This window comes from Cygnus atratus, chromosome 13 (genome assembly GCF_013377495.2).
Source record: "Cygnus atratus isolate AKBS03 ecotype Queensland, Australia chromosome 13, CAtr_DNAZoo_HiC_assembly, whole genome shotgun sequence".
Lineage (NCBI taxonomy): Eukaryota > Metazoa > Chordata > Aves > Anseriformes > Anatidae > Cygnus > Cygnus atratus.
Genome location: NC_066374.1, coordinates 2,867,381 through 2,883,873, shown reverse-complemented (window position 1 = coordinate 2,883,873; position 16,493 = coordinate 2,867,381). Strand labels below are relative to the sequence as shown.

The window sequence follows — 16,493 nt, the reverse complement described above, 5'->3', positions numbered from 1 at the left end:
AAGCTTCTTACGTTGCAGATTTCTTTTTTTTTTAATCTAAAATACTCTCCTTTTCCTGTCTAATGTTATCACTCTTACTAGAAGACTTTTTCTTAACATAATGAAAATACATTTAAGACGTTGCAATGAATGTTTCAAATGGATCAGAAGTTTGTTTTCATCTAATGATGAGATGATATAGTAATCTGGATCCCTGTCAAGCTTCTTAACGCGAGAGGAAGAACAGTAAACACTGTCATTCATATACTTTCAATACTAAGCCTTTACAGCGTTTCAGGTTTGGCTAATTAAAGCTTTTCCTAATGAAGATAATAATTGCTGCCTTATTAAAATTAAACTGCATAGGATAAGATTTCTAGCCACAGACACTAGGTTTTGAGTTACACTTAGAAATGGTAGTTGTATGTGCAAAAGCTGGATATGTTGTTTCTGTGCTGTTTGAATACTTGAATGGAGAGAAGACAAAGGCATTTCCTCTATGAATAGTCACCTCCAGGGGTATAAACCCCCTCTCCTTGTTCCCTACACACACTTGTGCTCTTACTTAGTCCTATAAGCTCGTATGACTACTTAAAAGCTATTTTTGGTTTATATGTGTGTATATATATAAATAGCATAGTTGTTACTTGTTCCTTTTATTTTCAGTTAAGTTAATGAAAAGTTATGAAAAGAACCTGTCCTCTGATTACAAACTTTGTTCCACGGCCCTGACTCCCAGACAAGAGTAAAGGGTTGCATATTATCTGTCAGAAGCCTTTAATTGAAAATATCGAAGTCACATTACACCCAAAGAACATCTCTTCCATCTGTGGCATAAAATACAGTACTGGTGCTTGTATGAGCATTCACATCGGTTACTTGTTCTCTGTAGCAAACGTGAACTATAGAATTTTTGTAACCCCCCAGCATGTACTACTACGAAGGGAAAGATTACCTCATGAATGAGGTTGCTGAAATGTACGCTGTAACATACCACTGCAAATGACAAATGAACTTCAGTCTGCAGAATTGTCATTTCAAAATTGATAGAAGAAGCCTACTCACTCGAGGAAAATGTTTTGGAAATGCTGAAAACACAGCTATCTAGAAGAGAAACTACGTCTGGTTTTGATTTGTTTTGTTATCTTAGGCTTTCTTAGTCATGCCTGACGCACACTTATTGCTGGGAACATGCGTCTCCTACATCAGGAACTGGAAGCTCTGATATTTCCAAAATAGATAGATAAGCTTCCAAATATTCTACTTAAATTGCACAATTAAAGGAAATAATAAATTTTGTAAGTCAGTATAGAATATTACATATTCTAAATATTCTCATATTACATAACAGCTGCGTATGGGTACAGTGACATTTTTTAATGTGACTACACTTTCATTTGGGAGCAAAGTTTACTGAGAACTATTACTTCGGTGGCAGCATGCATTTGGCTTGCCTCACAGCTGTCCTTGATTGTGCATTGATATGAACATTACATCTCTCATTGTCCCTTTCTCTCAAAGACTAATTAAACTTAAAGACAGTGAAGGCATAAAGTATAATTTGAATAGCTAAGTTTGGCTTCTAACCAAATGGAATTGTTGTCTAGGTACATCTGCAAGTTCATTATGTCAGCCTGTTATGCATTATATTTAGAGTATGATAAATGTTTATTGGGCATGAGTGTAGGACAGTGTAACGTTATAGGCTAGTCGTCTTCAGGAGCGTTAGGGGAGAGATTCTAAGAACAGCAGTGGAAATAATGCTTTCCTGCATAACATCCTTTCTGCAGGGCAAAAAATACCCAATCTTTAATACCTTTTTTTTTTTTTTCTGTTTTAACAGAGATCTAATTGACACTGAATAAAACCCGGCCATCACTGTCAGATAGCTTGTAAGTATACATATGTGTGAAAATGTGTGTATGTGCATGTATGTGTCTTTTTCTGTGAGTATGTTCAAAGGAAAAGGTCAAGTGTTTCTTCTTGGGTCTTGGCAAGTTTTTCCAGCTATTTCTGTTAAGAATTCCAGCTTATTTATGTCAAAATAGAAGCACTTCAAATTGCCACAAATGTGTACAGATTCGCTAAGCTCCCTGTTTATAAACACTTTTTAAAGTATTTCAAATTAATCTGAAATTTCAAGATGAATGAAATGCAACCTTTAATGTTTGCTTATGTGAACTTTAACATAACTGGCTGCAAGTGTACAAAGTGTGTTTGTACGTGCACTTCACTCAAATGCTAAAAGCAATTTCAACAGGGTACCAGTTTTAGGACAAAACAAACCTCCCCCATTAAGACCCTTTAATCATAATTTTATTATTTCAGGCAGTATTTAGAACATTCTGATGAGGTTTCTGTGTTAGTTTTAGCACTATGGCTGGCTTTTGTTTTAAATACAAGCTCAACTGCTTCCTTTGGATCACTGAATTAACTGGAATGAAAATACCACACAAGATTTGTAATATAAACCGGTGACCTTCATTTTAGAGAACTGGAGCTTTGGAAAGTAAACTGATATGCCTTCTGCTGAGGTTTGACTGTTTGATGACTAGTTGATGATGAAGAGGTTAACTAAGGCAGACTAAGCATGTAAGCTTTGAAAAGAATGTAGGATTTTCTTTTTTTTTTTAAGAAAGTATGCAGAACACCCTTTTTTTCTGAACAAGTCTGAGCTTAGTTTCATACTTTACACTATCATTCAGTAGCAACTTGAGATTACAAGTTTTATTAAAAATATAACAACAAGGTGATGATGTTACTTTAAGTATCTGAAGATCTCTTAATCTTATATTACGTTAAATGGTGATGATATTGGCTACAGCACAACTGCAGACAATGGAATTCTTATTAAAAACTCCAACAACCTATTAATACATTTCTGTTGTGCTGTTAATAGCAGCTGTCTTGTTTAACCTGAAATGTTAATTGTAGCCTCCCTCACCTGAGGTGGCAAGTACATTAATAAAGGTACATTTTGAGGTGTGCCTACATTCTTTTAATTCCTGATGGAGCCCTGAAAATTTCCCTGTTCTCATCCATTCCGTTTACCAGATTTTGTCTGTGAAAGACTGGGCTTTGCTATAAGCTAGTCAGTATTTACTTCCCTGTGTCTGAGCTCCTGCTCTTTTGCTAGTGCACCTTTGCCTGTTATTTTTCCTGTTGTGTGCATTGTTCGTGTGTTTGCATGCTGTGTTTGCATGCCATCCAGATGAAGATAGGCACCTATGTCTTTTATGTGCCAGCAGAGACTAGTTACAGGCAAGCGGACTAGCCGCAACTGTGGTTCGTTATGATGGTTTTGTTTTTCTCCTATTTCAGTCTTTATTCAGGCCCAGTTCTCCTTAATGAAGACAGATTTCTGACATGCAGACAAAATCTTGCTAAATGGTGCTTTATTTTAAATTGGATTGCATTTTCCATACCTGGAGTTCAGAAATGCACATATTGAAACAGTTGCTGGATTTTTTGGTTTCTTTTTTTAGGAGGGGGAAGAGAGGCCAGGGGAGGGGAGAATCTATGTAATTGATCCCTTTCCAAGAATCTGACAATCATAGTCAAAAATTAGTAAATCAAAAATACAGTTGTTGTGGCAAAGTTAATAAAGCAATTTTGGAATATTCTGTAGCTTACATGTAGGTTTTTGAAGACTCTGTATCCAGATATATTTTAGTCTAAATATATGTTGATACAACGTTCTGAAAGGCAGTAAGCAAACCTACTGTGTCACTCCATTGTAATACAAATATTTAGGGGGAAAACAACTGTTGACCTTTCCCGTAATTACGCAATTGTAGCATTACACAAGTAGCTTTAACACAATATTATGATGTGAGAGGACAGACTTTATTTCTACAGCCCTGAATTATTCCAACAGAGATACTGGGGAAAAGTCTTTGAAAAGTAAATATTTGTAGATGCAACAAACAAGTATGGAAAAGATTCATCCTCTTTAATCTTCAAAGCAGTAAACTGCTGTATCATGCAGTCTGTTAAATCAGTTAATTCAGTCTCCTTGGTCTTGATGCATTTGAGGTGAAATCTTAAAGGATTAAAACTATGGACTGACTGTAATATTACTAATTTAATTCTTTTTTTTTTTTTCCTGCTCTCTGCTTGGCTCTGGTCTTCACCCACAGGTGTCCACTGTTGGCTCTCAAAGGTTACTAAAATTTTAGCAGCTGCCTTGAAACAGAGCTACCTAAGCTTCACTTACTGTTGCTTCTTCCTACGCCATACTGCACTGCTGCTTTTGCTCTTGCCTGCTTCAGAACACAATAAGAGATTTTCTTTTTTAAATACCTGCAATGAAACTTAGGCTAGAAGTATGCACCATTCTTTTGCTGCCTGTGTACTTGTTAATATCTGTGTACAGTATGCTTGTATTTATTCCATGGTATTTTCTTACCAACGCAAAGAAGAAAAAGGCTATGGCAAAGCGTTTAAAAGCTAAACCCATCTCGGACAAACCTGGAAGCCCCTACCGTTCTGTCACTCACCTTGACTCACTAGCAAACATAAACATTCCTGGAGCAGACACGTTGGATAAGCTGTTTGACCATGCTTTAGCGAAGTTTGGGAAAAAGGACTGTCTTGGGACCAGAGAAATACTGAGTGAAGAAAATGAAATGCAACCAAATGGAAAAGTGTTCAAAAAGGTAAAGCTTACAATTTTGTACTTAATTCTGATTTGGTTTTGAGCTGCTTCGCATCTTGCTTCACCAGCAGAGGTCTCATTAGTGGTCTTCCTTAGTCTTCTCTTTATGATATAAAATGTCCAGTAGTTATTCTTTAACACGCTACTTGATGCACTATTTGTTCTGCTTCAAGCAAAATGAAAGCACTTGTGGTGTTAGGCACCAACTTAAGTAAGCAGGTAGTGCTGTACCAACAGCTTCTTCTTGTAATCACAGGTGTGTTTTCTTTTGTTCCCTGCCCCAGTTAATCTTAGGAAATTACAGATGGCTATCCTATGAAGAAGTAAATCAGAAAGTGAATCGCTTGGGGAGTGGACTGACTGCCCTGGGACTAACCCCAAAGAGTACTGTTGTCATATTCTGCGAGACCCGAGCAGAATGGATGGTTGCAGCTCTAGCCTGCTTCAAGTATAACTTTCCTCGTGAGTGTTGAACTTGATTTGAGTATATTTTAGAACCATTCTGCAGCACAGCTTTGGCTGTTAAGAATTTCGAATGTTCCAATCCTGTCACTGATGGTATGAGAATTTAATAAACTTACTCTGCATGAATTTCCTTGCTCATACTTATGAGACTATTCTTTTTGATTCTATTGTAGCAACATTTTAGGTATTAGAATAACGGAAAGGTACAGATACTACTCAGGTTTTATAAAATATTCTGAAGACTCGGTGGTTGCATTTCCCCCCAGACTGTGGAATGTTTATAGCATTTCCTGTCTGTAATCTGACTTCTGCATCTGACACATGAAATGGCTATTGGAAGAGAGAAGAATAGTAATCAAAATTATATGCTAGTCTGAGGGTTTTTTTGTAACACTTTTAAGTTGCTCAAGTTCATTACCATTATGTACATGCTTTTTCTTTTTTACTTATTTAAGCAGTCAAATATTTAACCTAACCTGAGGCATACAAACTTCTTGGTGAAGTAGCAAAGGTTCCTAGAGAGTAATGTAACATTTCTCTCTTTTTGTCCTTTCTATATGATCCCTACTTCACAGGAACATTAACCTCCTTTAGTGTTTTTTGGAGGTTAAATTTTAGACAGTAGCACAATATTAAAGGAAAGTACTTCTCTCAGTAGAAAAGGTGAACTCCTCCTCAGTGCCTGTGAGGCACTTAATGTCATTTCCGTGACCGATTGGGGTTAAAAATAATCTAGCACCATGAAAACCATTCTGATTCCTTAACCTGATTTTCTGCCTTGCCCCCATCAATAATTTCATGGAAACAAGTGAAGTAGCTGACACAGTGGCTGCATAAGCTGGCACTGCAGCTGAAAGAGCTGCTTGTAGGAGTGCACAGCTCTAACCAGTGGTGGTGATGCTGAACACCGCAGGACACCTCTCCCCCTGCGATCTGGTTGCAGAGAGTTCAGAGGAAGAACATGTTCTCAGTTGCTTACAGTGCAACTGCATTTTTGTTGAGTTTTGGTTGGTCTCTGTTCCACAGAACTGTCCTCCTCATTCCGGAGATCACTTGTAGCGTAACATCCTGATGTGGGAAAATTAAAAGCTGTTTGGTTTCCTAATTGGAAAATTCCCTATTGAGCTCATTTCCCCCTACCTCTCAGCACCCTGCCCCCAGTAATGCACTGCAGTGAGTATAAAGCATGAGCTTTTGTGTTTCATATTATTTTAACTTTTCTTTTGTTCTCTCTCCCTTCAATGTAACAGTTGTTACGTTGTATGCCACCCTGGGTGAAGAGGCAGTAACCTATGGTCTCAATGAATGCGGAGCATCGTATCTGATCACTAGTGCAGAACTTCTTGAGAGCAAACTTAAGGTAATTTGGCACCAGCTTTACCTGCTTATGAGCAATCCTACAGTCACTTTACAGCGCAGTCAATGCTAACGGTTTCCTTTCTGTCCTGTAGGCTGCATTGCCACAAGTCTCCTGTCTTAAACATATAATTTATGTGGACAATAAAACCATCAATAAATCTGAATACCCTGAAAATGTGGAGATTCATAGTATGCAGACAGTGGAAGAGCTGGGAGCCAAACCAGAAAACTGTAAGTGAAGCACTTCAGAGAACTGATCGAGCAATGTTAACAGTGAAATCAGATGTAGTCTAAGAGGGCTGGGTAGCAGTAAAAACAAACGTGCAGATCTCTAACAGGAAGGAAGTGGTAGATCACCAGTTCATCCTCTGGCTTCCTTTAAATAAGTGGATAATTTGTTTGATCCCTATTTAGTGTCCTGTACCTTTTGTTCAGGTTTCAGGTATTTCAGGATAAAGCTTACTTTCTAAAATACAGCCAGAATAACTAACTCTAAGACTCTGCCTTTGTTTTAGGAAGTGAAGTAGAATATGGTGCAGTGTTCCATTTTCTGCTACTCCTACCTTTTATTCATCTTATTTTTCACTATTTGTCCTAAGAGGAGAAAGCACTCGTGGGTTTTTTGCTTATTGGCTTGGACATGTCTTTTTTCTGAACCTATCTGTGCCTAGAAAGCACCTTGAGCTAGAGAAACAATCATTACATAACCCTTGCTACGTTGGGCAGCCAGGAGCAACACTAACATTGTCATTAAGGAAGGAAAAAATCCAACCTCATCTCTTTTCCTTAACTCTGTGGTCTGCACTTAGCCAGATTTTCTGTCTCCTGAAAAAGAGGAGATAAACTAGCAAAGGAGTTTTTTGCAGAGAACTACACATTCATTACAACTGCTCATCTTTGATCAGCTTGAAGTCCTGATACAGACCAACAGTTACTGTTTCGTTGTGTTGTAGTTGTTTTGAAAAACCCCTCTGCTTCCCTTGCAGACATTTCTGTTGCCTCTCTAGCTCTGAAAGCCATGAAAGCCTGATGAAATGACTTTCATCCTAAGAATAAGTGCCAAGGGATTAAAACAAAAATCAAAAGTCAACTGTTTTAAGTTTAAGCTGCTTGTTAGTGGAAAAGCAGAAAAGTAGTCTTCTCAGCTCCGTAACCTTGGCTTTGGAAGAGTGACTGACAGAAAAGCTGACTCACGGCTTTTTGTTTGTTTTCAATCTGTTGTTTCTCGCCAGTATTTCTCCCCTTCACTGCCTTTGACAGATTTACTGGATCTTCAGCAGGCTTTTTCTATGAAAATTCCAGACAGCTATAAAATGTAATGGTAAAAGTACCACCCAGACTGTGTAGATGCCCCAATACTGGTTACTCCTTTGGAAATCTGCCTTCCCTCACATCTTCTTAAAAGGAGACCACAACTCTCCTCATCACTCACTTCTGCAACCACGACTGACAACTTAGCAGCACATCGTGCTTGCCTTTCCTGAAGTATCTATTTCACACTGGTTGACTACCGAAATTTTCCCATTGGTTAATTACAGAAATAAAAATTTATAAAGTATTAATGCAGTTTTTCTCTTGCATTTTGCAGCAAGCGTTGTGCCAAGCAGACCTGTTCCTACAGACTTGGCTTTAGTAATGTACACCAGTGGCTCTACGGGGAGACCTAAAGGAGTGATGATGCAGCACAAAAACTTGATAGCTGGAATGACAGGACAGTGCGAGAGAATACCTGGGCTGGGGTAAGAAACACTTCATCGTTGTGTGTGTGCAGAGGTAAAACAGAACCTCCAAAAGTGCCTACGTTTATAGAAAGCCTGTTGCTGGCACCAGGTGTTAGCAAGCTCCTTGATTTCATTGTGAGCCCACTAATCTTTAATTTATATGAAGTAGGTCTTGTGTTTGTGAACCTACTCTGATCTTCTGTATCTTGTCCCACATGCTTTTTCTACTCTACCTTTTTGTTTTCCTCTCACCCTTAGCTACAGGTATGTGATGGATTTTGCACTCTTTTATGCATTAAAAGACATCATCAGATAAAGAAATTCCTCATTTAGTCAACTTTTTTTGCTAGATGTTTTCAGGCAGCTAGAATCACTTCAGGAAGTATGCCAAAGCCTGCCACTTCAATTTATTTAGAGAGACCACTGCTGGATGGATAAGACGCATACTGCAGAATCTGCTCAAGTATACTCCACTGAAATGGGGACAGAAATAATAAATTGCTTTGATTATAGTATAGCCAATTGCAAACACCCTCATTAATATTTTGAAGAAATTCTTCATGAATGTGGATGTCTTTGTTACTGCATTCACAAAGAATTTAATAGCTAAAATAACCTATGTTAAACTCCTTTCCTGGTTAAGATATAAAAACACTTCTGACCTAATGCTGAAAGCTTCTGTAAAGTAACAGCTCTAAGGTTCTTCCTGAGAAATCTCTATTTCCTGAAATAAGCCTCTGTAAGTCAGTTATCAGCTCTTCACTAACTTATTTTAGAAGGAGATGCTATGATGACGTAAGGATTTGTAAATCATTGGTGATTCTTTTAAAATACTGATTTCATTCTTGATTTGGTACTGGGGATGAAACCTCCCACAAGGAGAAATGGCAATGGAGCAGCACTAAGGAAACTTTGAGTTTCCTAGAAAACAAGGCAGACCCTGTAATTCATACTGATTTCACTAAGGTAGGATTTTACCAATTTAGTTGATAAACTGGTTTAAAATCACACCTTTCTTGCATACAGAAGAAAAAGCCTCATTTGTGATCCGAGTTTAAAAAAACAACAAAACAAACCTAAATACAGCATAAAACAATTATGCAGTATTTTCAGTCCACTGTGCATCGCTGTTAATTAGATAATCCTTTCCTTTACTAGACCCAAGGATACTTACATTGGTTATTTGCCCCTGGCCCATGTATTGGAATTGACAGCAGAAATTTCTTGCATCACTTACGGCTGCAGGATTGGATATTCCTCTCCACTTACACTATCGGATCAGGTGAGGAGGGGAAAAGGCAAAAGCAAACTTAAGCTTTCACAGCCTACATTCTTCTTGATTAGCTATTCTCTTCCAGTAAAGAAATGTTGATGTATATGGTACACTTCCGAAATATTTTTTTTTTCAGAAAATGATGCAAATTAACATTCCTGGTAAAACTACAGCTGCAGGTCACGCCATATAAACGTTTATTTAAAGTTTTGCTTTTATGATACTTAAGAAATCTAAAAGCCTAATAAATGTGTATAGCATTATCTATTGGAATATCAGGATATGAACAGCTATTAATATACTAACTGAACATAAGACTGCTTAAAGTGATTTTAAGTTTTCAGTCTATCGGTTCTTTACCCCATTATCATAACTCTTCTATTTAGCTTTTTGCCTTATTTCATTTACCAATGAAGATAAATAAGAGCAAATTAAGCTAGAAAAGAAAGCTTCTGCACATTTTGCTAGTATAGAGACTGCATTGGACAAAAATGAACCAACCAAAAAAAATCAACACACAAACCAACAACAAAAGCACACCACACCACAAAACATTCCTGGAGTTAAATGGAGGAGCGTGCAAGAACTAGAGGGAGGAAACAGAAGAAAAAGTTATACAAGGTGGACTTGCTTTACCCAGTTGGACTTGTAAAACATCTGATATTTTGGTTGAAATTGCTGTTAATCAGTACTTTTTCCAATCATGATGGAAAACAATATACATTTTAAGCAGGAAACGTTATATGGAGTGAAAGGGGAAGAGATTTAAACAAATTATGTTAGCATGTCTCCCTCCCTTTTTGTCTTTCTTTGAAGAGCTGCCTGGTTTTCAGCTTCATAAATTAACGTTTTCTCCTTATTACAGTCAAGTAAAATTAAGAAAGGAAGCAAAGGAGACTGTACTGTACTTAAGCCTACACTGATGGCAGCTGTGCCTGTAAGTATGCAGACGCATGTATGTTTAGCAAAAATGGTGCCTTCTGCCTTGTTCATGCTAGCATGTCTATCTACTGAGGTTTTTTTTCTTTTTTGTGTGTTTAAGAAACTCTTATTAACAGGCAAGGAAGTAGAATATAGAAATCCCAGTTGGCATTGCCTGAGCTGGAGAACTGATGCTGCAAACGAGCACAAGAATATACCTATGTTCAGGCAAAGACCCTTTTTGATCCAAAACTGTACGTTTTTTAGTAGTTTCAAGTGATGTTTTACTGGGCTTATTGAAGCAACAACAGGCCACAGAAGGTCTTTGGCATTCCCAGTCTGAAAGTTCCTTTTGCACAGGGAGAGAGCAGCATGGATTTGTCTAAGATGACACTTTAAACAGACCAGTTTTTGGCAGAGATACAGACCTTAGCAAGTTAAGCTCTGCTGTTGCAGCTGTCAGGGTGCTTGCTTTTAGCTGCTTTGCCTGCAAGCAAAGTCTCGTGCCGTTCTCAGTGTAAGCAGGCCCCTGTTTAGTCTCCTTGTATAAGAAAAAAATGATCCAGAGACTGCAACTGTTGTTTCTGCAGCTTATGTTAGCCTTTAGGTGACCAGGCTTCTCTATTCTGTAAGGTCTTGGTGCTATCAAAAAAAAAACAAAAAACCCACCCCGCAAATATTTGCTTCTTTCTGTTGCAAAAAGCTTCCATGTGTGCCCTGAAGTCGCATTTCCCTCTTTTATGGTTATATCACAGCTGTAGCTCAGAAAACCAGTAGCATCCGCTTCTGCCACACTGGCAGGTGGGGTTGGGGGAGGAGGATTTGGTCTTAGTTAGGAACATGGAGTTTTGATTGATCATGGATTTGGTTGTTCTGCAGACTCTTTTGTGAATAGCCAAAAGTTTTAAAATCAATTACTAACTTGCTTTTTTAAAAAAATATTAATAATATACATAGGCTACATCTTTTTCTTAGTAATTCACTGAGTGAAAATTAATCACTTAGAGCCTCAACTTTTTGTAAAATAGCAATTTAAATTTATTTCTTAGGGAAAACTGAACTGTTAGACTGCTAGTAAAAAGTGTAAATTTAAAATATGATGTCCTGGTTTCAGGTAGGACAGAGTTAATTTTCCTCCTAGTAGCTGCTAGGGTGCTATGTTTTGGATTAGGATGAGAAGAGCGCTGATAACATGCTGATGTTTTAATTGTTGTAGAGCAGTGCTTACACCAAGCCAAGGACTTTTCAGCTTCTTGCTCTGTCCTGCCAGCGAGCAGGCTAGGGATGCAGCAGGAGCTGGGAGGGGACAGACCCAGGACAGCTGACCCAAACTGGCCAAAGGGGCATTCCATACCATCTGACGTCATGCTGAACAATATATCGGGGTGGCTAGCCGGGGTGGGGGGCCGGCTGCTCGGGGATAGGCTGGGCATCGGTCAACGGGTGGTGAGCAACTGCATTGTGCATCACTTATTTCATACACATTATTACTATTAATACTATTATTACTATTATTATTATTATTGTTATTATTTTTCCTGTCTTAATAAACTGTCTTTATCTCAACTCACAGGCTTCACTTTCCCGTTTCTCTCCCCCATCCCGGAGAGGGAGGGGGGAGGGTGAGCGAACGGCTGTGTGGTGTTTGGCTGCCAGCCGGGCTAAACCACAACATATGAACATAACCCCTTTTTGGAAGGAAAATAAAAAAGTGTATGGGCCAGAAAAAAACAAACAAAAAAACCATGCAGACAATTTCATGTGAATTAACTGCAGAACTGTGAAGCGCTAACAGTGATAATGCTGAACCCTGCCTAAATGTCTTGATTCCAGAGACTTACTATCATAATGACAGAGTGGAAAATAAAATTGAAACTGATGACCCGTTTTCAGTTGACAGCATATAGGATCTAGACTCCAACAATCTATAGCAGAGAGGAAACCCCTTCGGAAAGTCCTAGTAGGAACACAACTAACATTGCCTGAGAAATATTTTGATTCCTAGCTGTACTGTCTTGTTTTTATCATCAAAATATGATAACATCACTAGTAATTAGAATGCATAAGGAACAAAAAAGAAAATTATAACAGAATCCAGAGGCACAAATATTCCTAAGTATTTAATTGGGTCAGAATGTTGCAATAGCTGTTAGTTGTTCGTTCTGGCCTTTATGATGCTGCATACCTTGTCATGCCATTGCAGTCTTTCCAAGAAGTTACCATGAATTCTGCTTTAAGATGAATCTGGGTTTTGGAAATTCTCTTGGAAAACGAAGGGATGAAATGAAATTTCTTACTTCATTCCCTTGTGCTTGCCAGTTGCCACGAATAAAGCACAGCTTCAGGACTCCTAAGCATGATTCCATGGCATATACAAAGCTTTAGCAGAGAGATTTAGCTAAACTTGAAGTCAAGGTTTTGTGAATCAGTTTGTCACACTTTGGGTACAGATTAAGGTGTTCTTGGTAAAACTTGCTGTTTCATTGTTTACATTATTACATTATAACATTACCCAAGACTTGTTGCTGGGGTTGATAGAGAAGACATCTTTAGAACAAGGGGTGGGAAGTATTTTAAATGAAATCTGAGGTTTAGAAAGCAGTTTGCAGAAAAAGTAACTATGAATTACTGCAGTATGTCTGAAGATCCACAGCGGCTACTCACTCGCTTGCCCTTAACTTGTACGTATACCTAATTCAAGGCAAGTTTGCTAAAATAAACTATATACTACAGCATGAGGGTTCTTCCTCTTAAGTGATACTGTTGTGAGGAGATCTAAGCAAGTGGAGAAAAGTGAGGTCACTGCTTTTTGTACCGTGTTTTCAACACTTCATTCCACCCATTTCAAACAGCTCCAAGCCACAGTGGTCTATATATTGACTGACTGATCACACATTAAAAGCATTAGAGTTTAGCACTGCTTAAACAATGATGCAGCTATTTTCATTCTTGCTGTATTACCTGTTTAAAATGAAGAGTAATAGTTGTTTTTATTATTATTTGTAGCATGAAATTTGCAAATAGTAGTCTATGTGGTAATCTTCCTTGCTCTTTTGAACACTGTAGGAAATAATGGACCGAATTTATAAAAATGTCATGAGTAAAGTTCAAGAGATGAACTACATTCAGAGAACTCTGTTCAAGATAGGCTATGACTACAAATTAGAACAAATCAAAAGGGGATATGATGCACCTCTGTGTAACATGTAAGTATCAATCATGGTCAAGCTGCACTTTTTTCATTGTGACTTGTTAACGGTCTAAAAGACTAATCATGTGAACTATCTGACATAAGACAATTCTATTGCAACATGCAAATATGATCTAATAACTAAACTGAAATAATCCAGGTTCTTACAGGAAACAGGGAGGAGACATTTACTGGCAATCACAGAATATCCTGGGTTGGAAGGGACCCATGGGGATCATCAAGTCCAACCCTTGGCTCCACACAGGAATCAGATCCTATCATAGCCCTCCTTTAGATGCTGTCTTATTAGACAGCTTTATGTCCTTCTGATGTTGCATTGCCCAAACGTGCACACAGTGCTGGAGGTGAGGCTGCACCACACGATCCCTGCCCTCGCCCAGCTAGCCAGGCCGTGCTTGAGGCACCCCAGGTAGGGGTGGCCCTCCTGGCTGCCAGGGCATGCTGAGGCCTCGCCTTCACCTCGCATTCAGAATGCCCAGGTCCCTTTCTGCAGGGCTGCTCTCCAGCCTCAGAAGGACTAATCTTCAGAACAGGTGACTAGGTAAATGTTCACTGGATTTCCTTTTTTTTTTCATTGATAGAATCTGATGTCTGTTTAGGTAGCGTATAGGAATTCTGCCATCTTCAAATGTTACACAGGAGGTAAGGTTTTTGATTATCCCTGCTGTCCACTAAAGTCCGTGAATGATTAAGTTATTTTTAAGGTGTTTCAGGTAGGAAGAATGATTGTTTCTTATTTCTTTTATAAAAGTGATCTGAGTGAACAATCCTTAAATACTTTTTCCCTTCTTTCAAGGCTGTTGTTTAAGAAGGTCAAGGCCCTACTAGGAGGGAATGTCCGCATGATGCTTTCTGGAGGAGCACCACTTTCGCCTCAAACACAAAGATTCATGAACATCTGTTTTTGCTGCCCTGTTGGTCAGGGCTATGGATTAACAGAAACATGTGGAGCAGGAACAATTACAGAAGGTAGTTAAACAATTCTGGGAATACATTATATATATATATTTATTTTTTTAAATAAATGTTTTCTGTTTTTTTAAGGTAAGGTCAGAATAGCTGTAGCTCTTATCTCAAGTTACTTTATTGCAGTTAAGCTGTCTTCCTATCTATGGTTTGAGTTTATATTTCAACATGAAAAAAATCTTTGTGTTCTTCCTTGTTCTTTCCCTAAGTTGCTGATTATAGCACTGGCAGAGTTGGAGCTCCTCTTATTTGCTGTGAAATAAGATTAAGAGACTGGCAAGAAGGTGAGCATTAAGTATTTTAACTTCAGAGCAACTAATTCTGTTATACTAATATATATACTAATATAACTAATTCTGTTATAAGCTGTTTTCCTTGCCCATCTGCTTGGCTAGGTATCGCATATGAAGTAACTGCTCTTAACCTTTCATAGTAGCTGTTATTTTGTGTGCATGCTTTAACCTGAAGTTTCAGAACATTTTCTTGGCAGTAGAATACATGACCTGAAAATAATAGTGTGCGGATTTCTGTTTTGTTTTCAGGGGGCTATACTAACAGAGACAAGCCTAATCCTAGAGGAGAAATAATAATTGGTGGACCTAATGTCTCAATGGGCTATTTTAAAAATGAAGAGAAGACAACAGAAGATTTCTCCATTGATGAGAACGGTCAGAGGTGGTTTTGTACTGGAGATATAGGAGAATTTCATCCAGATGGGTGTCTGCAGATCATAGGTTGGCCTCACTTTTTGCTATCTTAATCTACTGCAAGATCTTGACTGAACATAATTGTAAGCATGTTATTAATCCTGTTGGCTTTGACAGGCCTTATCTTACTCAAGGTTACCTGCTTGCAAAATCACAGTATAAAACACATTCCCAAAAGTCTCCACAATTATAAGAAAATTTTGGAAGTAGTGTTGTTTCATATAATGTTGGTACTATTTAAATTCAGCACACAAGCTTTGAGGAGTAAATGTAAGATTAATATTTTGGTATTCATTGCAAAGCTTTAAAATCACAATCTCTATAACTTCCATACATGTTTTGTGACAAGAAGTGTAGTGCTACATAAACTTCTTTACAGAAGCCTTTATAAAGTTTCCAGAATATGTTTATGGCATTAGCCTTTTTATAATTTGAGTAAAATGCTTTAACTCCTTTTAATTCACCTTTACATGGCATGGCACAGAATACCTATATAGTGGCTTTGAAAATGAGTGTGGAAGTGCAGAAGTTTAAATGGAGTAAGCTTTTTTTTTTTTTTCCTTCTTTCCCTTCAACTCCTAGATCGTAAAAAAGACTTGGTAAAGCTACAAGCAGGAGAATATGTGTCTTTGGGCAAAGTAGAGGCAGCACTGAAGAACTGTCCATTGATTGACAATATCTGTGCTTATGCCAAAAGGTAAGACTAGTTTTACTGTTTAGAGGTTTAAGGTAATTTAGGGTAAACATGAAATGCAAGCTCTGACCCTTTGATATACTTTTCTATTGATATACTTTTCTATTGATATACTACAGTTTTCCATGTTTTCCACTGAACAAAGTGTGAGCTATAAAGAGTATCTCTGAAGTAGCACAGGCTCCCAGATTCCCCCAAACTGGGCTTTTCTTTTGGCATTTCTCCTGTTGTAATTCATTCCAGCTTCATTCCATCTCCTCCCCAAACAGGTACAGTTTAGCATGTACTTTGGCCTTCTGTCAGAATAACAGAGAAAAGTTAATTGGACATTTTGCACCTGATCTAAAGCTCTCTGAGTTTTGGAAATAGCCTGGGTGTCTCCTTCCACCTGCTTATACATACTACATGAAGGGAAACTGCAGAGAACTACTTAAGCACCAGATGCAGTTGGGAAGCTAAGTTATGCTATAATTTCGCAAGTGCACATTAAGTATGATACTGATCAAACTTAACCACTTAACTTAGAACCTGACCTTTGAT

The 16,493-nt window shown here is 38.1% G+C and overlaps 1 protein-coding gene across 15 annotated transcripts in view; it reads left to right on the top strand.

Annotated features, from left to right (window-relative positions):
• The window catches only part of ACSL4 (acyl-CoA synthetase long chain family member 4), a 40,698-nt gene that overhangs the window by 19,942 nt on the left and 4,263 nt on the right, over window positions 1–16,493 (top strand). For 8 of the 15 annotated variants that reach the window (XM_035541162.2, XM_035541164.2, XM_035541172.2 and 5 more), the window contains 13 exons: window positions 1,823–1,871; window positions 4,398–4,637; window positions 4,921–5,098; window positions 6,352–6,461; window positions 6,553–6,691; window positions 8,049–8,199; window positions 9,340–9,463; window positions 10,320–10,391; window positions 13,442–13,581; window positions 14,383–14,555; window positions 14,762–14,836; window positions 15,095–15,286; window positions 15,842–15,956. In XM_035541162.2, coding sequence (XP_035397055.1) covers window positions 4,410–4,637; window positions 4,921–5,098; window positions 6,352–6,461; window positions 6,553–6,691; window positions 8,049–8,199; window positions 9,340–9,463; window positions 10,320–10,391; window positions 13,442–13,581; window positions 14,383–14,555; window positions 14,762–14,836; window positions 15,095–15,286; window positions 15,842–15,956 — 1,697 coding nt within the window. In that variant the 5' untranslated portion in view covers window positions 1,823–1,871; window positions 4,398–4,409. Of the gene's footprint in view, window positions 1–1,822; window positions 1,872–4,118; window positions 4,638–4,920; window positions 5,099–6,351; window positions 6,462–6,552; window positions 6,692–8,048; window positions 8,200–9,339; window positions 9,464–10,319; window positions 10,392–13,441; window positions 13,582–14,382; window positions 14,556–14,761; window positions 14,837–15,094; window positions 15,287–15,841; window positions 15,957–16,493 lie in introns of all 15 variants that reach the window. The other 7 variants (XM_035541166.2, XM_035541175.2, XM_035541178.2 and 4 more) reach the window with 2 other exon arrangements.